This window comes from Ammodytes marinus (genome assembly GCF_949987685.1).
Source record: "Ammodytes marinus genome assembly, chromosome: 15".
NCBI lineage: Eukaryota > Metazoa > Chordata > Actinopteri > Uranoscopiformes > Ammodytidae > Ammodytes > Ammodytes marinus.
In genome coordinates, this window is record NC_137219.1 from 27834258 (window position 1) to 27859332 (window position 25075).

The window sequence follows — 25075 nt, forward strand, 5'->3', positions numbered from 1 at the left end:
GGAGGTAGAGTGTATCCGATCCAGGACTGAATTCCACGTGTGATCTGTGAAGGCAGAGCCTAGGTCCTGCTCCCACAGGGTTCTTCTTATAGCTGCTAATGAGGGGCTATGCAACTTCGAAATAAGGTTGAAAAACACAGAAATTGAGCCTTTTAATGTGGGGTTTACCGAAAGAAACAAATTGACATGATTGGCTGGCGGTTTATAAGGGAATTGGGGAATTAACTTCTGCGTAAAATGCCTGATTTGCAGAAATCGGAAAAAATTAGTTTTTTCGATACCAAAATGTTTTGTCAATTGAGAAAAACTAGCAAATAGATCATTAATGAATAGATCACAGATGCATTTTAAGCCTTTTTTACACCAGATCTTGAATGCACCATCCACCGTCGAGGGAGTAAACAAATGATTAGCTGCAATTGGGCTGAAAAGTGAAAAATTCTGCATTCCAAAATTGGCCATGGCATTCTTAAAAAGTTAAAACGTTTTTTTTACTGGCTCAATATAGGCTCCTAATCTTTGAAGGCCCCGAACATACAGAGATCTGGCACCAGTACATTTTTGATATTTTTTAAATTACATTGTTTACAAAACTTCACAGAGAGATTTTTTAAACCTGTACATTTTTTCTTTCTGCTTTTCGGTAATTCTGTGTCCCCACATTATTCCAGAAAATAGTACTAAATAGCTAGTAGAAGTATTAGTATTCTTCTCAAATTGCGCCAGATTGATGCATTTTACTTTAAAAGTTTCGAATTTTTCTTCCGGGGGGGCATGCTCCCGGACCCCCCTAAAAGGCCCTGAGTGTTACCTAAAAAATGATTTGTTTATTAATCAAAAGAAATATAAAATTTTTATAGTAGGTAGATCTTCTTGACTTGGTCATTATAAAAGTAGCTCACAAGCTGAAAACTTGTGGGCACCTCTGATCTATGGTCTCTTCAGATTTCAGGCAAGATTGTCCTCATGCTTTGTTGTTGCTGCACGGACGCTACACGATGTGTCACAACACACTTCCTGTTTATTCTACTGTATTATTCGTCCGCATCCGGTTACAGAAAGCAACCAAATGAAAATACGGCAGCACTGAGGCGACAGCTTTTTCTTTTATATATCATTATCAGGCCCACAATGGGTAAGTGACGGTTTCATTTTCACCTTTAGTCTAATGAAAGATATACCGCCGAGCGCACATAAAGCAGTGGTTTACTAGCTAACGTTAGCTGAGAACTAGCTAACAACATATCACCGGCTATCCACATAGATCCAGCACACGCACAACTTATTCTCAATGAAATATAGTTACATTGACAGACTGCTGTATTCCCCATTTAAATCGTCGTACCATTGACCTGAATAGTGCGTGCCAGTCGCGTCAAGTGGTGCAGTTTCCTTGCTTGTGGTTGTGTTGGTCTCGAACCAACCTTAATGTGATGCTTCTACCCATAGAGCTTTGGGTGCCCAAATAACTATACTAAATAAACGGCTCATCCATCATGCAACAAACATGCCAACAACACTGTTCCTCATCATTAACAAACAAAGGGTGTCTCCCTCCGACACTGTAGTGGACACAGTGAAATCTGTCAATGGCGTCACAGTGGAAGAAGCTGACCTACAGTAAAGCTACCCTAGGGAGAAATCTAGTTTGGTAACGACAGCTTCAAATATCAAATTTGAATAACAAATGAAAACTAAAAACAATAAGGAATTGGTTTCCCAGTTGAGCTGACAATGTAGCTTCCTGGACGGGGAATAGCGCTGATGTACAAACCTGTCCGTGATACAACAGTCCCATCTGGACTTTTCACTCAATCAAAGACTCAATCACATGGAAGGTCACATATTGTTTTGAAACAAATCTGGATTTTCTAATTCCTGAGGTCGGTCAATTTGAGTGCAATTAGAGAAGCAATGGTCATGTTCGAAAAATTCATTCCTTTCCTTTTTTGGGGCAAAATGTGTGTTGGAGTGTGTTGGTGTGCACAAGTCTTTGTTTGTGTAGTTTTAGTAGTTCACTGCACAAAACAAAGTCATTTAAGTTTGAACTACTTGAATCGCTATGCAAATATTTAAATGAACCAGCAAGCCACTGCAAATGGAATGCATTCTACAAGGTTGATGGAGACATGGCGTTCAGTCACTACTCCCCACCACGGGCTAATTATTAGTCACCAGAAATATGCTGTTGACCTTTAACCTTCAGATAATTGGACTAATGCTCAGTGTGTATTGTGTGTATTTGTATGTGGATGCAGCTGTGGCCATGAGTTCTACTTGTCCGGGCCTGTACTGTGGCAGGCTCCTGGTCAACGGCTCAGTGGAGGGAGACTGTGGTGTGAGTACCAACCTGACCTCAGGTAGCACTAGGGCCTATGTGTAGGACTGTAGGGCATTGCCTTGTCATCCATCAAAAAGTAATGTCTATTTTTGCCCCCCCCACACACATGTACAAATATATGCAACAGGCACAGCTATTGCCAGGATAGGCTACTGACTGCTGAATAAGTTCGAAACAGCTTTATAGAAATGAATGAATTGTGTTGGTATAGATTAAACACTAGGTTAAATGAGACAGTGGGAAAGTATGAATGTGGGGAAAGTAGTTGGCAGTAGGCTTTACTGTGGATTGTTGTTGTTGTGTGCTTTTCCAATGGCCAGCCCTGTGTGTGTGTCTGTGTGTGTGTGTGTGTATGTGTCTGTGTGTGTGTGTGTCCTGGCAGGTGTGTCCTCGTGGAGAGCGGGCCAACCTCCAGAAGGTGTGTGAGCGCTGCACAGAGTCTCCAGAGCTGTATGACTGGCTCTACCTGGGCTTCATGGCCATGCTGCCTCTGGTGCTGCACTGGTTCTTCATCGAGTGGTACTCTGGGAAGAAGAGGTGGGAGCACTCACTCACTCAATCATTCTCTCTGCTTAGAATTCATTAAGTCAACCTATTAATGTCTAGCCTGGCTCCACCCGCCTACCTACTTCCGCTCAATTTTCATTTCACTTCAGTAGTCAGTCTGGGGCTGGGATGTAATAGTGGGATCCTGCTCAAACTGATTTTTGGATGTCCAATCAGCGAACAGAGCGAGTGGCTGAGAACGATGACGTCGAAGTCGCGCTCCAGTTTCAGTTGAATGCTGCGTTCCTTTATACTCGGAACGTGGAAATTTCCGACTTGGTAGTTCCGAGTTCTGACCTGTCTGTGTTCCAGTGCATCTGCTCGGGAAAGTATGGACGCCAACAACCTTTCTCATCCAAATAACTAAACGTTAGGCTCTAACAAGTTACCGTTGCCAGGTACCGGTAGATCCATAGACTACAATACGTAGTGAAGTCGGAAATTTCCGAGTTCCCTGTCCAACTGGAACGCACCGTCAGAAGCCGGCTCATGAAATACGTCACAACCAAACGTTATGCGATTGGTTGGCTAATCCAACCTACTGGGCAGATCCAATAGTTTTAAACTTCAACAGACACCCGCCTCCAAGTGAGTGAACGTTTGCCAATAGGGCGATTCCTGACCTTCTGTACAAATGAAATGAAGTACGATGGTCTGGTTGGACCAGGCTAATTAATGTCATAATGACATTATAACTTGGTTAAGAATGTGGTGTGTTTTACTTTTGAGTTGATGTTGTTGTTGTGTGTGTTTAGCTCCAGTGCTCTGCTGCAGCACATGACAGCCATGATGGAGTGCAGTGTGTCTGCTGTGGTGACAGTGCTGGTGACAGAGCCGGTGGGCCTGCCCAGCATCTCGTCCTGTCGGGTCCAGATGCTTTCAGACTGGTACACCATGCTGTACAACCCCAGTCCAGACTATGTCCACACCCTGCACTGCACCCAGGAGGCTGTCTACCCGCTGTAAGTACCAGCAAACTTCTAGTAGTTTTCTTTTCTTTTTCCTTTATTTATACAGGTAAATCCCATTGAGACCGGAGACTCTTTTTTTAAAGAGGACCTATGATGCTTTTTGACTTTTATGACCTATAAACGTTGTTATGATGATTTATATCATGCTTAACCATACTAAATTATCAAATAATGACTTACATGCATTTTGACGTATTCCCTGCTGACCGTCTGGGGTGTCTGTGCAGAGCACTAAACACTATTCTAGCCAGTCGAGAAGTCACGTCTTCAAAGCGGTCTACCCTTTGTAACTTTGTGACGTCGCATGTAACTTTGTGAAGTCACCACGCGGATGTTTCCATGTATGGTAATGCTGTCACTTCCCTGTTCGCGTCTGCCTCGCGTCTGCCTCGCGCCCTTATAGGTCCATGCTCGCGCTTCCCGCCACTGAAAGTGTTCCGGAAGGAAGGTAACCAATCACAACGGAGTGGGGTTTGCAGGAGGGGGGAGGGTAGCGGAGATGGCCGATGCACAGGCGGAGGGAGCGGAGATTGCCGAAGCACACACACTCAAGTGTTGACAGGACGTGCTGGATCGCCAAAATAAGAGAAAGAGCTTCCCGAAAATCTACATAGTTTTTTGTGATGTGATTTGTGTCAGGTTGCTCTATAGCAGTGTAAAACAAGACATTAAGACCAGAAAAGTAGTATAATAGGTCCTCTTTAAGGGAGACCTGTTCCCATTTACACGTTACCATTCACACACACATTCATACACCGATAGCAGGCTTACTATCGACATTCACATGAGGCAAGGTGAGTGAAGTGTCTTGCCCAAGGACACAACCATGACACAAGTGGCAGGGCGGGGATCGAACCACCAACCCTTCGATCATTGGCCGACCCGCTCTACCACCTGAGCCACAGTTGCCCGAAAGCTAAAGCCTTTTGGAAACCTGCTCTGAAATAGTAAAACAAATCAATATATGATATTTAGGTTGGGTGTCTCAGTGAGCTTTTCACAACAAATCTGAATGAAAATCAATCTTTATAAATATTCTAAAAATTAGTTTAAAAAAGTTTCTTTGTTACTGTCTAGAGAGCGTTTGACAGGGCTGTGTGGGCGTGGCCGTAACAAACGCTCTCCATGGCAACAGTCATTGTCTTTATAGAACGCTACTTACTGTGTCATAAGGACCAGAGCACAAGCCCGCCTAATCCAGACACACTTTCCAAGTTTAATAACCTTAAATGACAATATATTTATATGGATTGATAAATATAACTCTTTTTCCGATGTATACTATCATGCAGCCAACTCAAATGACATAGTTAAAAGGCTTTTTGTGGATTTGGGTTTACTGGGACTTTAAGACAAAAGAAATAAACGTTAACTTGACCCTGTACACTCAAGTTAAAGGCTGAGCAATGAATGGAAACAGACATTCAGAACTTCTAACACACGTCACTGTTCCCACATGGCTATTGAGTTGTTTCTTTGTATTTTAATTCTGTAAACTAATATTTGTTAACAAGAGTTTCCAAGCTATCTACTTTTCAAAATGGCAACATTTGAGAGAATTGATTTTTGTTTGCGATTAAAAATGCATGTTATTTATTGTCTAACTGTTTTATATAACTTGATATAACAAAAAAATTGTGACCTTTTCATTTCAAGCGATGTTTTCTTGTCAGTTTAAAATATTCAATTAATAACCATAAATAGTTCAACTGTTTGTGTTAACTTGATTTTGTTTAAATCACAAAGATAAGATACACAGTATTTAATTAGAAAGAATATCCCAGCTATAATAGTTAAGCATGTTTACAGTACAAACCTTGTCAGTGAACTATAAGAGGAAGCTAACAAGAAAAGAATGGTTCTTTAAAGGTTCAGTAAGTGGAATGGTCAGTTTAGCTAACTTCCTGTCAGTGACTGCAGTTAGCAGTCCCCTCTCTCGTCCCTACGTCACCACATTAATGCACTGTGGTCTTCAAGCAGCAAGTTATCTAGCATCATCTCAGATCCATAAGTGTGATAAAACATGATAAAAACCATCATAACAGACATTGGGAAGGATTTTTACCTGCTCCACCATAGGCGCATACACATTCACCCATCTGTCGCTCTGCACGTGCACCGGCAGTGAGACGGGTGCCGGTGTGTAGAGTTCTCTCTTCTGATTGGTTATCAGTAGTGGAATCCCCGAAAAGTTTATTTGCCGATTACGGGCAGAGCGAGTGACTGAGAGATCGACTTTATGAAACACGCACACTATCACTAAGTGATCACTGTATGAATAAAGAGCGATTTAACACTTATATTAACATAAATAAATCGCTTACTTCACTTTTAATGGTAATTGAGGTACAATGTTGAATTAATGGTGATACTGGCTTGAGTTCATATCGCTGAGCCAGCCATACTCCAGTCTTTTGACATATGCTGTTATATTGTGGTATATTGTCATTTTTTCTCTTTCCTCAGCTACACCATTGTGTTGATCTACTACGCCTTCTGCCTGGTGCTGATGATGCTGCTGCGCCCTCTGTTGGTCAAGAAGATTGCCTGCGGTCTGGGCAAGTCTGATCGCTTCAAAAGCATCTACGCTGCTCTCTACTTCTTCCCCATCCTCACTGTGCTGCAGGCTGTGGGGGGAGGACTGCTCTGTGAGTACACTGTCAAGCATTGGGCCTCACCCACCACTGTAGTACCAATTATGTTGGGGAGTTTGATTCCTAATTCCATAAGCAGTGTTGTTGTGATTGGGACCAGATTCCAGTTTGAATAAGTAAGAGAGAATGTATAGCGAAGGAGAAATGGACATTTTTATTGATTTACAAACACTTTTATTTCCTACGGTCCAAATATAGTCGGCTACACGGTCGGAACACACTCAATATCAAACCATAACTATATCAGTTTGTGGCCAGACTTCCTCACATGGTCTTGACTGCAGTTTTTTTTTTACGATGACTCGTATGCCTCGTTTCCACCGAGTAGAGCGGGTCGGGTCGGAGCGGTTCTGTCCTGTTTTTTGCCTTTCTATTTGCCAAAAGTTGGGTAGGGTACGGATATAAGGGAGCCTAACCGCTCTAAGGCGCTCCTTTTTTCGGTACTCCTCCGTTTGGGTACCAGCCGTCTGAAAGGGTGCAGAAAAGGTGGAGCTACACACTGCCGTTCGTTGATTGGTCGAAAGAATCATTTCCGCCGTGTGTAGTCACCTCAGCAAGAGAGAAGAGAGTCTTGTGTTTTGGCGAAACATGTGAGTGCAGCACTGTTTATTGTGTGGTGTTTTTCTTCTTCATTAAATTCATCAGTGGGCTACACTGTGTCCCACTGCTACGATGTCACGTAGCTGCCGCAGCCAGCACTGTTCGCTCACTGTCTCTGTCGGCTTGCACCGAGCCGTCTCTATTTACCGTTATCATAATACGCCCACAACACGGGGGGAATAAATAAAGAAGCGGCTGGCTTGACCAAGCAAAAACAAGAGACCGCTGGCTTGACCACAGTTGTTCCACAGCCCGATAGTTTGACCCATATTCTGGTGGCGGCTACCGCAGTCCAGCCTAAACCCCGCCCTACCAGTAAGGGTAGGGTCATAAACCCCGCCCTACCAGTAAGGGTAGGGTCATAAACCCCGCCCTACCAGTAAGGGTAGGGTAGGCGGTGGAAGCACCACCGAGATTCTTACAAATGAGCTGTCCCGCTCTACTCGGTGGAAACATGCTCTCTGCTCTCTGGTACATTCAAAGTCATGTTGAGAAAGTATTCCATTGTTTTTTAAAGGAGTGCTATGGAACTGTTTGTAGACGTCTGTCAGTGGATTGATATGGCAGAAAGTGATCCATCAAAACAATGACGTAAGACCTTTAGCAACGGACAATTATCCTTGACAGCGGCCATTAACTGGTAATATCTGACCTTAGAATGCCGTGATTGACCAATCAGAACACAGCATTTAAAGCTGGGAACACACCGCACTGGCCCCCTGCGGCGGTTGGCCGTGTGAACGCAGGAGGCTCGCCGTTTGGTCATATTGGGCCATATTAACCGCAGCCGCCGCCGAGATCAGACCCGTCACACTTACGGTGCAACAACAACAACAACATGGTCCGGCTGTGCCAAAAAATACAGATGTAGGTACGCTGTGTAACCAGCGGCAGTCATGTCACAAATATCATTAAAACAGCATGAAGACGCACCCCGATCGCAAATACACACATATTAACAGCAATTCAGCAACATACTAAACACAATAACAACAGCAGTGTGTGCTCAGCAGCACAAATAAAGGCAGACATCAGCCTACCTGAAAGTGAAAGTGTGCCGGGTCTGGCGGAGGACAACACCGGTGCTTCGCTGTACTATATTGGAATTCCACACGGACACTGCCGTCAAGTTTGGGTTCATATTATCCTCCGGAACAGCACACAGCTGGGTGAGTTTCACTATGCTAACCGGCGCTACCTTGGCTAAAGTACAACCAACAGCTAAACAGATTCCACATGTATTGGAAGCCCAATGTCCTCACTCCACACGCCCACCTTGTCTTGCAGACCACCGGGCAATCTCAACGCTGATTGGCTATCGCGGCGCGGCGACGCCAAAAAGATAAATAATTTCATCTTCTGCGTTCGCCGCATATGTTGGCCGCGCCGCAAATGACAGCGCCTTTGATTCAAGGCCGCTGGACGCCGATTCTTGGGTGGATGCGCGGCCACGCGCTAGTACATTGACTTTGTATGTAATCTGGCCGCGCGGCCAGTGTAAGTGCGGTGTGTTCCCAGCTTAACAGTGCCATGTAATAAGACTGCATAATGGTGTGTGTTTCAGACTATGCCTTTCCCTACATCATACTGGTCCTGTCTCTGGTCACTCTGGCTGTCTACATGTCTGCCTCTGAGATACAGGTAACAGCACGCACTGCACTTTGAAATGTGTAGGACATTAAAAAAGCACTCACAACACCTTACATTTTAGCGTAGGAACTTTTCCCTCGAAAGTTTACGTTAAGTTGATGTCAATGCGACAGAGGTTGAGATTTATGCGTTCAGACTATGGAAAAAATGAATGTTGACATAATAGCCGTTAAAGATGTGTAGCAGAAATATACAGACGCAAACCGACCAGGTTCGGTCAAATATACACTGAAACCTTTGATTTAGTAAAAAAGAAGACATGTTATGGAAACAAAATTCCAAAAATGTACCAATGCTTGAAAAAACAAACATGTTTGCCGTTAGTGTCTCAGCTTAAGCATTTCAGAATCACTGTTTCCCTGTGTATTGGAAGCGGTACTCCCAGCATTATTGTAATGTGTTTTCTCTGTGTGTTTGTGTGTATGTGCTCGCCCTACACCACTCCAGTCCTTTAAGAACCTGGTTGCTAAGAAGAAACGCCTGGTGGTGCTGTTTAGCCACTGGCTGCTCCACGCCTACGGCATCATCTCTATCTCCCGATTGGACAAGCTGGAGCAGGACCTGCCCCTATTGGCCCTCGTCCCCTGCCCCGCCCTCTTCTACATCGCCACGGCCAGGTTCACCGAGCCCAGCCGCATCCTGTCTGAGGGAGGCAACGGACACTGACCCATCAACTAAGGGACAGAGCGTTTGACTGTCAGCTGCTCAAGCTTGGCCAGTTGTTAAACCCACAGAGTTGTTACTGAGTAATCCAGTGGCTTTGACTGTTCAAAACGTGCTCACCTAGTTCATAGTAAAGACATTATGAGGTGTTCAGCATGATTGAGCAACTCACCCTACGTTCCAAATCACATACTCTTTCTTTTTACTACACTACATACTTAAGTACAGAAGAGTTTTAGGGCCACAGGAGAGAAACAAAATCAGATAAGGAAGATTTGTTTTCATTATGTTGAGAAATGTCAAGAATAAAGACGAATACTCCAACATGCTATTGGAGTTAGTGGGGGCATTTATGTATTTTCAGCATACTACAATTGACGTGCATGTATTGGGACATCCTAAATCTTTTTTTGGCATACTAAATAGTAGGGAAGTATGTGATTTGGAACACAGGGTCATTTAACCATTTCATGAGATAATGACAAATGCCAATGACAAGTGAGCACAGCCAGTCCAAGCCAGTGTTTAAATGATCCATTTCATTGAACCAACCATGTCCTGAACCACCATTAGCCAATCGAAATAAGCTGCACCCAGACAGTGTTTGCTATCTTAACTTGGTAAAGATGTGAGTAATGAATTGATTATTAATACATGTTCTTCTAGTACACACCTAGTTCAACTGCTTTTGGAGACGCACATTCTGGAGTCACTATTAACATGTGAACCTCCTCATATTTATTTGATTTGATCCCGAAGACTTTTGGGAGGTTTTATTGTATTGATATTTTCTTTTTCATATTGTGCATCTTTTACATTTTGTAAATAAATTGAATGAGTCACTCAAGGTTTGGTGAAAGGAAATATGTAAATAGTGTCACTGCTGTGTATTTTTTCTGAACTTAACTTGTGTTTGCCATAAAGATAAAATAATAGACCAGAGTACATACAAAGTAAGTACATTGTTATTTCGGTGCCTATTTTGTGTCCGAGCTGTAATCCTTCCAATGGCCTTCAGTGGTTGTGCAGTTGAACCTGTTAATGTCCTGTATATAGTATGGTAAATATATGCATGTATATAATAGTGTATTTGTGTTCAGAAGGATTTGCTATATGTACATTGGCTTAAAGGTATGGAGTTTCAGAGGAGGGGGATTTGTTTCCATTCACAGAGCCTGCAGTTAGTTTACAAAACATATTTACTCTACATGTAATTCTTAATATTGCATGATTGTATCATCATAAATCAAATCAAAATTTGAGACTTGTGGAGAAACCAAACCTAAGACGAATATATGTTTGAAAACCAAACTGTGGGCCCTACTGCTGTAAACAACAACAGTGAAACAGTAACTTTTCAGGAAGCGTTCTAATTTCAGTGATCCAATTTTCCTGTGAGGAAAGTTTGTTTATTCAGTTATGAGAATATACCTTAGAAAATGTTCACTTTGACACACACAAAGTTAAATTACAAATCAATGGTGAGCAATGACAAAAGTTGAGTGTATGAATAATTGCAATGTATCTTGTGACACTACATGTGTTGTGTATCTAGTGAGGCCATCAGCATGAGCTCAATTTGAAAGTACAAGTATGAGTTTCTTAAACATGTAACTAGCATACAAACTCAGTGTGGTATTAAGAGTTGTTGACAGGAGACAGCTGACTGCTTCATGTTAGTTTAACCCAATCTGCAGAGGCAGAGCACACACACATAAGCAGCTTGGACCTGTCTCTCCCATCACTCCATCTTCCTTAGCTGAGCTTTTTCCACTTAACTAACTAGCTTCTTTGTATCGTATCGTATAGTTTTTTTTTTTTTGCAATTTCTGTTTTGGAAAATAAATGTTACGTGTCAAATGTGAACATACACTGGACTGCTGCAGCTTTAAAGAGTGGAGCCACCTTGAAAACAATGGCTACATGGATGGAATCTTTTCTTTTCTTCCTCACTTACAACTCTGCCTCATCAATTCACATCCAAATAGCCTCAAATAAATATCTTAGTGAATACTCTTCTGGACCTATTGTTGTGTTGTTGTGGGACAGTTCCAAATAAACAATGGAAGAAAAATGGAAATCTTGGTTGGTCCACCACAATGTGCTACGTTTGAATGGAGAAGTTTCTAAAGTGTTCTTATGAATCTATACCATTCCCACACAACAGGAGACTGAAGGTGAGAGACATAGTCACATATAATACGCCCAGTCCCTCATCCTTAACCTGACTTAGTACTGGGGTTGTCGTGGGAACCAAACAGGAAATATCAGCTTGTCTAGTGCAGATCGAGAGCTGGCAATTAAGTACCGGTTGACACAATGTTTCAGTTCTCAGTAGATGTTTTGCTTGCAAGCAAAGAGCATCAACATCCACAGATAGGACAAATATGTCAACTAAACAGTAACAATACCGTCAATATAATATTTATACTGGTCAAACCTACTAGACTTTAGGGGGCAAACGTACTTGGGCACGTTTCAGAAGGCCTAGTGTAAGTGTGCCCACTAGGCAAAGTTGCCCTGTACAGTACTCAAGCATGATTTACTTTTCTCGTTTGGTTATGGTCACTGGTACATGTATGTACTTGTATCCAAGCAGCAGTGCATGGACTAGAGCACAGACCTACTGTGTGACACATGGCCTCATCTTGGATACCTTGTGTCAACATATTAAGCAGATGATACTGTAAAAACCCAGTGACAGCCAAATAAAAAATGTAAGAACGCTCACTTTTAATCATAGACATTGCAATACATTTTGATTAAAGTTTATTTTCCATAAAACTTGCAACGTAAACAATCATTTATGTTTGGAATAATTTATTATAGTTTCTTTAAAAAAAATCAAATGTTGCATGGCTCCAGTTGAGCCAGTGGTGCACATCCTCAGTAGTAAACTTCAAAGTCACAGTGTGCCGACTGACTCTAGATCTGCTCATTGAGTCAAACCTGGACACACAACAACCATACAATCACAACACAAGAGTCAAATCTGTTCAACTGTAATTCAACCTGAGAATAGCAGAACAAATGAGCTGCGGCCAGATTATTTTATTTTGGTTTCAGGGATTTTGAGTATGATTACAATCAGATATGATTATTATAAATATGGATTTGATGGAGAATAGGGATGTCTGTGTGAATTGCACTCAATTAAAAATATTCTGATAGGTGATGACCACTGTGTAAACGCAATGTTATGCAGATTTGGAAAAACAAAACACAAAACAAACGGAAGTATTTGACAATATAACCAGACAACCCAAAGCAATACCTAGTCTGATATGATACTGGCATTCACTCCATCTACTGAGGAGCTTTGGACAGAAAACTGTAACAGTCAAACTGCAGCTTTGCACATTCACAAACTTGGAAGACTCTTCATGTTTGCATCTGGTAGAAGAGTTTAGTCGCAGGCCTACTGGCACACTCCCTGCGTTAAAAATCACACTCTTTCTTTTTACTACACTACATACAAAAGTACAGAAGAGTTTTAAGGGCCACAGGAGAGAAAAAAAATCAGATGAGGAAGATTTTTTTTCATTATGTCGAGAAATGTCAAGAATAAAGACAAATACTGCAAAATGCGATTGGAGTAAGTGGGGCCTTTAGGTATTTTTGGCATACTGCAATTGACGTACATGTGTTGGGACATCCTAAATCTTTTTCTGGCATACTAAATAGTATGGAAGTATGGGTATTGGAACACAGGGACTGTATCTAGGTAACACCTTTAGTTTCCAATACTAATGCAAATTCTTTCCCTGTGATTATTCATTTGGTCTCTTGCTACAGACCTGACAAATCGTTAGAACATACCTCACATTTCTGTCGGCTCCACTGAAATCATTTTGGTCTTGCATTTTTATTTTACTGAATTTTTTGGGCATTTTGAATAATTTTATTGGATACTAGTGAACGAATAAGTAACGTATGTATGCATTAAGGCCTTTGACAAGAACTTTGCATTAAAGGAATACTTCACCCATACAGGACCGGCATTCTATCGTAATAAAATCGCTATTATAATATAGTGAATGAGGTTTTTCTTCCTTCAGTCTTCCCTTGGCCCAGCTGTCCTCTTAATCCTAAAACTACATTTTCCCATGTGTGATGTCACGTAGGGAAAATTTAGGGTTAGACAGTGAGACCATAACACACTGTCTAACCCTAAATTTTTAGGGTTAGACAGTGCCTTTTTCTCAGGCTAGGATGAACCGATTTCTAAAATGTTTGCACATTTATACTACATAGGATCTCAGAGTTCAATACACCTTCATATTTCCACCGGTGAAGTAGGTCTTTAACAAAACACACTCTACCCAGTGAGTGAGTTTCATTAGAGATGCTGATGTGTGCGTTCAGGGCTGATAACAAGAAGTGATGATCACATGTATTATGTGGTAGAGGGAGCAGGGGAATAGGCCCACACAGCACAGGCATATGAAGAGATATGGACTCATTTAGAACTGATACCTACAAGGACAACACAGCAGTCAGCTTTACATTCACACTCGTTCTTAGGATTGATTATTAGTGCCACATTAACTTACAGTATGTAAGCATCTTCATGGCTTCCATATTGTGAGGTCTCATTGACCTTGTACTGTAGCTTCTTAGGAGTGTTACCTTCTTGAAGGGATGTGTGGTGGGCGTCCCACTCTGTAGCCTCTGACTCAAGCAAAAAAAGCGCTATGTAAGTCAAGTCCATTTACCATCACAAACTAAATACTTTCCACTATTTCTTATTGTATCTTTAAATCATTCCGTCAATAGCACAACACGGTGGCAACAGGAGGAGATCAGCTCGGTGCCAGAGCAGTGCACATTAACAGTCCAGTGTGTGAGCCTCATTCATTCCCTCTGGATGTAGATGATGATGATACACAGCGTGCCCACCAGGCCCAGACAATGGATGCCCAGGAACCAGAGCAGCAGCCAGAAGAACACAATCACCACCGGCTCCACTATCTTGTCCCCAAAGTACATCTGGCTGAAGCCCAGGCTGCGCAGACACTTGTTGAGCATCCCAAACAGAGTGCCCATGCGCTCACAGTCATCCAGCCGGGGCTCTCTGGTGGTGGGGTCCTCCACGTAGGGCCATGTGGGCCTGGGCTCCGTGATGGGGCCATCCCCCTGCAGAGACACAAGAGACGCATTCACATTTAGTTATTTATTTTCTTGACACTGTTACAACATGCTTAACAAGGAGTATTAAAGCAGAGCCTATTTCCAGTAGGGAGAAGACAGGCAGACACACAGAAACATTACAATATCAAAATAAAGAACATAAATAAAATGGCTATAAAACAGAATAAATAAAGGCACAGGAACAGTGAATACAATATATATATATTCCAGAATTTCCCTGCATTCCAATACCCATACTATCTATCTACTATTTAGTATGGTAGAAAAAAGATGTCCCGATTCTTGTGGCCAGATTTAGTAAGGTTAGAAATACCCGGATGTCTACTACATCCGGCCCGAGGGTTTTTAGTGTTGAAAACAGCATCTTATTTGGGCGATTCTGACCCACAATCCAGTGCAAACCGTAAGTGACGTCACATCGACGAAGCCTCCATATGAAAACAGACGGGGATGCGACGGATATAGAAGCTGAGGCAAGATCAATGCGCAAATGTTATGATGAAATAAGAGAGTAAAGTATGTCCCAATAGTATGCCTACTGCATCCTAACTAGATTATTTTTATGGTCAGAGGTAGTATGTAGAATAGAAAAAAGAAAAGTATGAGATTTGGAACGCAGGGACTGTCACTGTGGAATCCAACCAAAGCCAAACACTGGTATGATGAGAAGGACCAATATTTCTTTTTTCGTCTAGTCTTACCAAGTGTGTTGCTAGATGGGAACTACTTAGAAGAAGAGAAAACTCTACCTAAAATCAATCAGAATGCTGATTTGTAGCATGCTATAGTTATGCTACTGGTCATGTTATTGTTATCTAGGAAGAGTTTAACATTGTAGAATAGTTCTGCTGCTTTAGGAACATAAGGACTAAGGCCTTTATCCAGCCCATATCTCATATCATTATCATGCTGTGTATAATCTAACTCAACCAGTAATGCCATCAGGAGCTCCTTCTACACCACAGCCCATCCTGTATACAACACTACTCTAATACATTGCAGTGTATCTCAACAGCTCACATTCCATAAACACAAACCAACTCTATTACAAGCAGTGAACCACAGGCCAAGCACAGAGGTTGAAGACTAAGGGGCCCTTTACACCGTGAAAACGTGACAGTTTTCCCGTTTTTTTTTTAAACGTTCAGACGCAATTTATTTGAAATTCACTCGTACACATGTTTTCAGAGGAAACGGGCCGAAATCGCTGTAGTAGGCATGCCAAGCCAATAGTCAGCAGTGACACTAATGCCTCGTTTCCACCGAGTAGAGCGGGTCGGGTCGGAGCGGAGCGGCTCAGAGCGGGACAGCTCGCTTTTAAGAATCTCGGTGGTGTTTCCACCGCCGATCCTACCCTTACTGGTGGGGCGGGGTTTAGGCTGGACTGCGATAGCTGCCGCCAGAATGTGGGTCAAACTATCGGGCTGTGGAACAACTGGTCAAGCCAGCGGTCTCTCGTTTTTGCTTGGTCAAACCAGCCGCTTCTTTATTTATTGCCCCCGTGTGGTTGTGAGTGTAAACCGCAGAGACGGCTCGGTGCAACTGATAGAGACAGTGAGCGAACAGCGCTGGCTGCGGCAGCTACGTGACATCGTAGCAGTGGGACACAGTGTAGCCAACTGATTATTTTAATGACGAGGAAAAACACCACACAATAAACAGTGCCGCACTCACATTTACGCCAAAACACACTGACTCTCTTCACTCTAGCCGAGGTGACTACACACGGTGGAAATGATTCTTTCGACCAACTGTGGTCAAGCCAGCGGTCTCTCGTTTTTGCTCGGTCAAACCAGCCGCTTCTTTATTTATTCCCCCCGTGTTGTTGTGAGCGTGTATTTACTACTATCTAGGCTATGGCGTAAACACACAGAGAGAGACAGTGAGCGAACAGCGCTGGCTGCGGCAGCTACGTGACTAGTGGGACACAGTGTAACCAACTGATTAATTTATTGACGAGGAAAAACACCACACAATAAATAGTGCTGTGCTCACATTTTCGCCAAAACACAAGACTCTCCACACTCTTGCCGGGATGACTACACATGGCGGAAATTATTATTTCGACCAATCAAATGACGGCAGTGTGTAGCTCCGCATTTTCGGCACCCTTTCAGGCGGCTAGTACCCCTACGGAGGAGTACTGAGATTTGGAGCGGCTCAGAGCGGTTAGGTGCGCTTAAACCGTACCCTACCCAACTTTTGGCAAATGAAAAGCCAAACTACCCGGACCGAACCACTCCCACCCGACCCGCTCTACTCGGTGGAAACGAGGCATTAGCCTAGTAGATAGCTCTTCCGGTACAATTTGATGCATAAAACCTTACTGTAACCGAAAATGAATGCCACTAACGTTCATAAAGCGGTTGGTGTAAGCTTAGGGTTACAAGTATTGTAAATGACAAGCTTTCTGTCCTCTTATTTCACAACATTGAACTCGTGAAAACAGAAGACATGCTGATAGTGAAGGGGCTTTGTGAGCGGCTACTTTCCTGTTAGGCGTACTTCAAAATAAAAGTCAATTCACGTTTGTCCAGTGAAATGCTATTAATGTTTAGCCAGTGAAATGTTTTTACTGTGAAGCCGTAGCCTTAATGCTCCTTTTGTTGAACAGTAACTTAACTGCTGCACGCTGAACTATGGATAGTGTTTTTTTTATGTAGAGAGCCATGTCCCTGGCATATAAGCTACACACGTTTTCAGCAAATGTTATAGACTACGCACGTGTGAAGTGGAGCCGTGACGTCAGCGTTACCAGGGGAACTTTCTTTCTCTCTTATAGAAGAATAGGGCACCACGACTTGACAGTTGTTTGGTGAACTCTCAATGTGGCCATATTACTGCTAACTTTATGTGGGCTGATGGCTGTCACTTTGAATGTACAGTTAACAATCTCCATTTGATCTGTCTTCATATCTTCCTGCTTTGTTACACTGACACATTGGATTTATAACACGACACAAGATAACAAAGTCACATGTCCTCGCCACCAGACTACACAGCACACAGAGTGGAAAGAACCTCCTTCACTTCGTTGTGTAGGCCTATTGTAGGCTGCTGTATAAATACACCAGGCAAATCTTTACGTTTTACTACCATGCGGCCACTTGATCCTGTTCATTCTTAATATTCACAAGTCTTTTTCTAGCCTCTAAAAGTGGCTTACCTTTGAAAAAGTATCATATTTTTGAATGGAGCTTGGTCTGTGTTATTAGGGCGTTTTACACAGGATAACTGTTAAAGTGAAAGTGTGTCTGTAGTAACCGACACGATGTTTCACTGCCAAAGGATCTCACAGAGTTTAACGTTAGCTCGGACACAGTGGAACCGCTCCCGTGTATGGGACCATCTAATCTAAAGGCTACAGCCAACTGAGGCTACACTGTAAGGCTACAGCTAGCTTGTTACTGTACTTTGGCATTTTACCCGGTGTGTCTGCTGATGTAGTGCTGTGTGGACAGCTTGAGGAGTGTCATGTCTTCTCTGGTTCTCTGGCGGCGGTTCAAAGTCCCGTCGACGGTAAACAAAGTGGTCGCTCTCAGGCCGCGGTGCTGTGGTCATTGTACAGCTTCTCAACTGACAGTAACTTTCAGGAATCAAAACATGCTAGAGGAGTAATCCACACAGCCCGATCCCAATGTCGCCGCCCCGCGCCGCGCGTTCACATGGAGGGGTCGCGAGAGCTCAACGACACCATCATCCCCGCAGCAGAAGTCCTAGGCCACGCGCCCCCTACAGGACAGGATAGCATTACAACAATACTGAGCCTGGAGGCCTACTCCATGGACCTATTATAATAGATGTAGGCCTACACCATGGACCCATAGAGAAACCGCGCTGCACTTTGTCAAGCCTAGATACCGTTACGAACGTGGTCTTATCTGTGCAAATCTTTCACGCCTGCCACTCAGACTATATTGAAAAGTTCTAGCTGGCGACTGGTCATAGGGGCCAGCTAGAACTTACTCTCACCAGAAAATAAATAAATAATAATAATAGAAATTAAATTAAAAAAATAATGATATTATTAATTATAGGGGAGAGTGGCCTAAGTTGTGCATTTTGGAAGTTGTTCCACCCCTTGTTTCTAGAAAACCGTGGAAGAAATTGGAAATGTGACCACATATTTAAGAAGAGCCATCCATTTGACTCATCCTGTAAAGAAGGGAGACACAAGGAATAAGATAAGCACATTTAAGCACAAAAAACTGTGTTTTGCCTTTCAAAATAAAATTTCCATGATCAAGGTTTTTTGATTATTGTGTCTGAACAATTATAGACAAGTTTGAAAACATTTGACACATGTTTTAGTGCTTTGGTATGCTACATTTTGAGTCTATACAGTTAGCACGATGTCAGCCCTAAACTGCTGCATCATGCTTATTATCCAAAATTCTGGGGATGGGGTGATTTGTGCCAAAGGGCCTGGGTGAGTTATAAGTAAGTAAGTAAGTAAAATGTACTTATAAAAGCACATTTATGACAGTTTGCACTGTCCAAAGTGCTGTACATAGTGCATTCAGTAGGTAAACAATGAAGGTAAAATAACAATAACCAAAATAAAAGACGTAAAGCCCATACATCCACATAAACACAGATAGTAGTGCAGAGGTAAGATAGTTAATGGGAAGGAAACACCAGGGTGTACATATGGGTTTTGAGCCTTGATTTAAAAGCAGACATGTAGGGGAATCACATTTGTCAGGTGGCAGTTGGTTCCACAAGCACAGAGCAACTAGTGCAAAGTACATTTCTGAGAGTTGTGCCAGTGGCATGGCTGTATACGCTGGTCACCAAAAGAAAGTGATTGTCTACAGTAGCTCAGAAGAGAGTGACATCTCAATTCCACTTAACGACACCACTGATGAGAGTTCAGATGGCCAGAAAGATGATGATGGTGACTTTGTCATTGTGAGCTTTGCAGGTAAAACCATTAGATCTGCTAGGCCTTGTTTAAGAAAATTGTCCTTCAATCTTTGTCCACTATTTACTTTATTTACTTTAAATAAACCTTAAATAAGTGATTGTCTAATGGATTTGTCTTGCATTACAGTTTATGAGATATATAGCAATGGCACAATTCACCCCATTGTATTCTCTCCAACCGCACAACTTACACCACACCGGGGGCAAGTTGTGCATCAAGACAACTTTTTTTTCCGAAAGCTATATTTCTTCAACAGTTTATTCCAGATCCAAAGTTTTTATTGCCAGGGATGCACAACACCCTGAAATATATGTACATATTTGAGTTGGAGACTTTGCTGTCAAGGCCTTACTTTAAAGTCACTTTGAGTGAAAAGTTGCACAACTTAGGCCACTCTCCCCTAATAATAAAAACCAGGGGGAGAGCAACGGAGAATGTCCAGGGGATTGAGCGCGAGCAGGCGGGCAGAGGGGTCCGGGAGGAAGTGCTGTCTGGTGCAGGTTGGAGCCGGTGGTTGGAGTCAGGCTGGGAGAGCTGAGGCAGAGAGACAGGAATTAGGATGAGGCAAAATGCAAACAGAGCTGAAAACAGGTAGGTAAACTAGGAAGAGCGACTGACTGTGAGGAACTGAGACTACAATCTGGCAGTGTCTGGAAGGTCGGGCCGGGTATATGAAGAGCGGTTGATTAGTGATTGCTGGCAGCTGTGAGTGCTTCACCTGACTCCAACGAACCTGACTCCAACCCTGCAATACACCAGACAAGGACACGGGCAAAGGGCAAAAACAAAACAGAGGTAAAGAGGCCCAGACATAAGGCGAGACAACAATACAACCCAATGGGGCTATTTTTTTCCTTTACTTTTATCAAAATGAAACTTTACACAATGAAAGTATCCATGAAAATGAACTTTTTTTGTATTACAGGTTTCTTTGAAAATGAATTTGAATATGCAAATGAGCTATACATTAATCATGCCCAAAATAAACCCAAATAGGCTTAATTTTTTCCTTTACTCCTACCACAATAAAACTTAACATAGTAAAAGTATACTTGAAAAGTAACTTTTTTTGTATTACAAGTTTCTTCTTAAATTAATTTGAATATGCACATGAGCTCCTTGAATATCCAATCATCCTACTGCCAATGGGTGATGGCGATGCTGCTTTTAGACTGGCCTCTAACCTGGAAAACTGCCTGGCTTACCTGCCAGGGGTATAACAGGTGCCTCTCAGGAATTAGATTTGTCTCTCCCCCATACAGTGATACTAGAGCTTTTTCACAAGTCAGTATTCACCAGAGGTGGGGGTAAGTCACTAATGTGCAAGTCACAAGCAAGTCTCAAGTCATAACCTTCAAGTCACAAATCAAGTCATACAAAAATCATGTTATCTAACCCAGTTTCTACATTTAAAATACCTGCATTCCACAGTTCTCTTCTTCATACCGTCATCGACAACATCATCCTTGAACTACAATTGCATTATTCTTGATCTGACCGAGGGGTCTTCATCTAAAATTGAAATGGGTCCAGTTGACAACATTTTCTTACAGCAAAGGTCCGAATCTCATAATGTCTGCATCCAATAGCGACCCCTTATCTATCACATATGATCAACACGCACATTTCCTTTTCTTTCAACCACATTTAGGCTACTTTCAATTTCCAATAGCTTACTTTTAACATGGAAAACAAGAAAGGCAAATAGTAACAGATAGCCTACTTACACAAAACAGACACTTAATGCCCATAATGCATTTAGAATAAAACAGGGCAAAGATCTGCGCTATGGTAAAAATATCATATCACCTTTTATTTTATGGCAGGATCACATTTTGATTTATCCCGATTAATTTGTTTTTCATACTGGGGGGCGAACTGTCATAGCAGTTTGCTGTGCTGTCGGTGCGGGGGCGGCGGCTGTGAGCTGTCGGAAGGAGCCGATGAACGTGGAAGGTCGAACTGCATCATATAGGCCTAGGCCTACTTCACTGTTTAGTCTCACAGAGATGCTTTTATAAAGCCTACAGTCCGTGGAGGTAGGGCGCTCGATAAGGAAGCGTGCGTTATCAAGGCAGCAGCGCTGCAGGAAACGCTCGTTACTTTCGTTTTCTTTTACAAGACTTCCCGGGGCCGTTACAACGTGAAAAGGGAAGGGAAGAAGGCGCTACATATTTACTGTGATTGGGTTATAAGTGTGGGAGGCTCAAGTGAATTATTGATAATGTGAGAGAGGTGAACTTAGCTAACATTGTCAGAGTACAAAAGAAAAACGAGCAAACATGAATGAAGTATCATCTATTGTCATATTTTGAGCGTTCGAGATCCGGTCCTCATTCAAGTGTAGGTTATGTCACGCAAGAGAAACGATAATAGTCAGCTATCACCTCAACATGAAGGAAAACTCCACCTTAACATTTCCTTAGCTGGCTGTCAGCGGTCAAAGACTGTAGCGGCACATTACATTTTCTCCTGTATATTTTTTACTTAAATGTTAGTAAAGATGAAGGCAGCAAGGCATTATTTCCTTCTTTGGCTAAAATGAGAAAGTGCACAATGATGTGAACAACTGATTGTTGTGCTTATAAAGTCGCCAGAATGCGAGAAACAGTGTCTTTGAAGCTCACATTTTGTAGCCTACATAATTAATCATAGCACATATGTCAACCACACAAACTAATGTGATAAAAAGGCCTACATATTATTAGGCTAGCTAAACTGGATACATTTAAGGTCATGTAGGGGGTTATGTATTAAGTATAATGAATTCAGGACTCTTACTTGAAATAGCTACTATTGTATTGCAAATAATAGTTGTCCATTGTTCTTAAGTATGTCGATATTAGGCTATAATAGTAGGCTATTGTATTCCTAATGTCAACACTGCCATTGTAGTTTCTTGTCTGACCTCTGATGGCAAGGCTGGATGAAAGAAGTTGACAGCTGACGCAGGTTTGAGGAGGCTTTCAGGAACAGCTTAATTTATTCAACACAACAAACCTCATACTGCAGTAAACGAAGCCAAATAAAAGTCAGAGTATTTTAGCCAAATTGAAACAGAGGAAGTTATACATAAGTGGACAGTTCCTGGTCAAAACGTTAAAGCCCCCTGAATGCTGCTCTGCAGGCTCTCTTATCCCAGGGTTCACGTAAACTGATTGGTCGTCAAAGACGACACTCTTTGTCTAATTGGTGGGTTTTAACTATTGTGCAATCATCCCTCCGAAACATCTGTGGAATAGATTGACAGAGACACTGTCCGGCCTGGCGGCCTGAAGTCTGGGCTTGACCAGTAACACCAACAGTTTTGGACAGTGGCCGTATATTATCACCTCTTTCCTAATGGCTGGGAAAGGCCCGAATCCGGCCAATGTTAACTCAAACCTATAAAACAGTCATGCAAGTGTCTGGTTTAACTTAAACAGAAATAAGGTGATTTACAGAAGCTCAGTCCCTGTCCAGCCAATTTACACATTCCTACAGGACAGGGGGATTTGGCAAATTATGCCTTCTGCTAGTCTACAGAAAATGTGTTTTAAGTTGTTTATACACTACACCATACTGAGAAATACAGAGAAAGTTTTGTGGAGCTGATAGGCTTAATCAACCTTGTGTCAACTCGTTAGGCGACCGCTTGAATGTAACTGACATTCATTAACATTAAAAGCTTATGCACTATAGCTTTAAAACTCAATCACACACTGACAATAAAAGTGCAGTTTTAGGCTCATACACCGATGCCTTAAGACTGCTGTGTCTCATAGAATGCTCCATGTGTTTTACAATTAACTGTGTCATCATAATTCGTCATAGGCTACTGTGATATTTTGTTTGTCTCTTCTGTTCACACAAAACTCCTGTCTTGTCTGTCTATCCTGGGAAAGGGATCCCTCCTCTGTTCCTTTTCCCCCAGTATGGTTTAGGCTAGCCTGGAAATCCAGACCTGCCGCTGGCAATTTTTTTTTTTGCTCAGCCTGTTGGTCTGGACACGATCCATTGGAGCTCATTAACTATGTCGGAAAATTCTGACTTACCAATCAAATCGTTCTTCCTGATATGGGCGGGCCAGAGCCCTCTGTATGGGGGCGGACGTAACCGGATGACGACAGTGATGTGCATGCTCCGTTGAAGCAGTGATAGTAAACAACAAAGATGGCTGCTGATAATGTTTGAGTTTGAGACGGCTTTGGCCTTGACACTTAACGATTTGGAAGATGGCACTCAGATCTTTCATTAGCAAGAAAGAATAATTTCCTGTTTTGCCGAACGACCACGCCAAAAGTTTAATTTAACGGTTAACCTGCTGTTCGCTAAATGAACGGGGCTTAATGTGTCACCTTGTTCTTTGCTCTGATTGGTCGTAGTGCTATCCAATTGCGAGCAGTGGTATTTGAAATGCCCGCGTAGGTGCCGCCCCTTGAGTTGGGAAGGTCTATTGATTGTGGCCAGACCCTATATCATTCTAGATATGGGTCTGAATTTCCAGGCAAATTTTTCGGAGTATAGTTGTATAATTTCTCTACATTCTGTAAAGCCATTAGAAAATAAATGATGGATCTGTGTTATTGAACTTGACTAAATGAAATACTCCTCCATGCCCCAAAAAAGGCTCTAAAATGGCCCTGATGTTGTGATTTGGTGTTCTGACAGACAGTAATGCGTTGGGATTACATGCCTCTTGTGAGCAGCGTAATCCCCCAGCTAATCTGGGCTTCAGTTCCACATTGCTCTGTGGACAGACTGGAGAGGACTGGGAATGTGGGGAAAAGCAAAGGTCCTGTTTGAGTCCAGAGAGAGTGTCTGATGAAGGATGTTTCTGCTGCTCCTGGTTACTATCTTGCAGTGTGCTTTGTTGGCGGTCCACTCCTGTCCAGCTCTTTGTACCTGCACATATGGGAACAATGGGATAGCAGAGCTCAGGTTGAGTGAGGCTGAATTCATTCTCATCTGTGTGTGTGTGTGTGTGTGTCTTTGTGTGTGCATGTGATTGGTTTTCCTAGATGAACATAGCTCTCAGCATATTTAGAGAATGATCATGGTAATAGTGCATGGATATGGAAAGGCTTGTAATTCAACACAAGCTAAGAACACATGTATCATTTTGACAGCGATACCTGTGCTGAACAGGGGACATTGTTACAATATCAAAAGTATAAGCTTCCAATAAGACTGCATATTTACATGATATAGAGTCTATACCAGAATGAAAGTTTAAGTCATGTACAAATGTAATGAAAACATTCATCATTTAAACAATAATTAATTTCGGTGTAATAATTTGTTTATAAAATTAAACAGGTTTATTCACCATTCATATCTATTTAAATTAGGGCTGTCAAATTAATGCGTTAATTTCGCACTTCTATATTGCCCTTTGACCCGGTGCAAAAGAGGTGAGATGATAGCGGAGCTGCACCTATATCTTGCGGACACGGCCCGCACGGGATTAAAGAGTAAAGAAAGAAGCAGGGGAAAGGGGCCGAGGGCTCTATGTTATGGGCTGCTCCGGGAAAATAAACATGAAGGTAGGAATACGTCTTATGTTATTCTCCGCAGTGTCTGTGCATTATTG

At 42.4% G+C, this 25075-nt stretch overlaps 2 protein-coding genes across 3 annotated transcripts; one reads left to right on the top strand and one right to left on the bottom strand.

Annotated features, from left to right (window-relative positions):
• The first annotated feature begins 1032 nt into the window (after positions 1 to 1032).
• On the top strand, positions 1033 to 11417 carry jkamp (jnk1/mapk8 associated membrane protein). Of its 2 annotated transcripts, XM_080043095.1 has the most exons (7): positions 1033 to 1135; positions 2259 to 2338; positions 2724 to 2878; positions 3643 to 3849; positions 6325 to 6506; positions 8677 to 8753; positions 9210 to 11417. In XM_080043095.1, the coding sequence occupies exons 1-7, from the start codon at positions 1132 to 1134 to the stop codon at positions 9426 to 9428; spliced, it is 924 nt and encodes a 307-aa protein (XP_079899221.1). In that variant the 5' UTR covers positions 1033 to 1131; the 3' UTR covers positions 9429 to 11417. The 2 variants fall into 2 exon arrangements, with proteins under 2 accessions (XP_079899221.1, XP_079899222.1); XM_080043096.1 differs by lacking the exon at positions 2259 to 2338 and having other exon boundaries at positions 1060 to 1135.
• Positions 11418 to 12239: 822 nt separating this feature from the next.
• Positions 12240 to 18208, bottom strand: fam241a (family with sequence similarity 241 member A). The gene is made up of 2 exons (XM_080041991.1): positions 18003 to 18208; positions 12240 to 14561 (listed from the first exon to the last, which is right to left on the bottom strand). Exons 1-2 carry the CDS (start codon positions 18135 to 18137, stop codon positions 14280 to 14282), a joined length of 417 nt encoding a protein of 138 aa, XP_079898117.1. The 5' UTR covers positions 18138 to 18208; the 3' UTR covers positions 12240 to 14279.
• Between the last annotated feature and the right edge of the window lie 6867 nt (positions 18209 to 25075).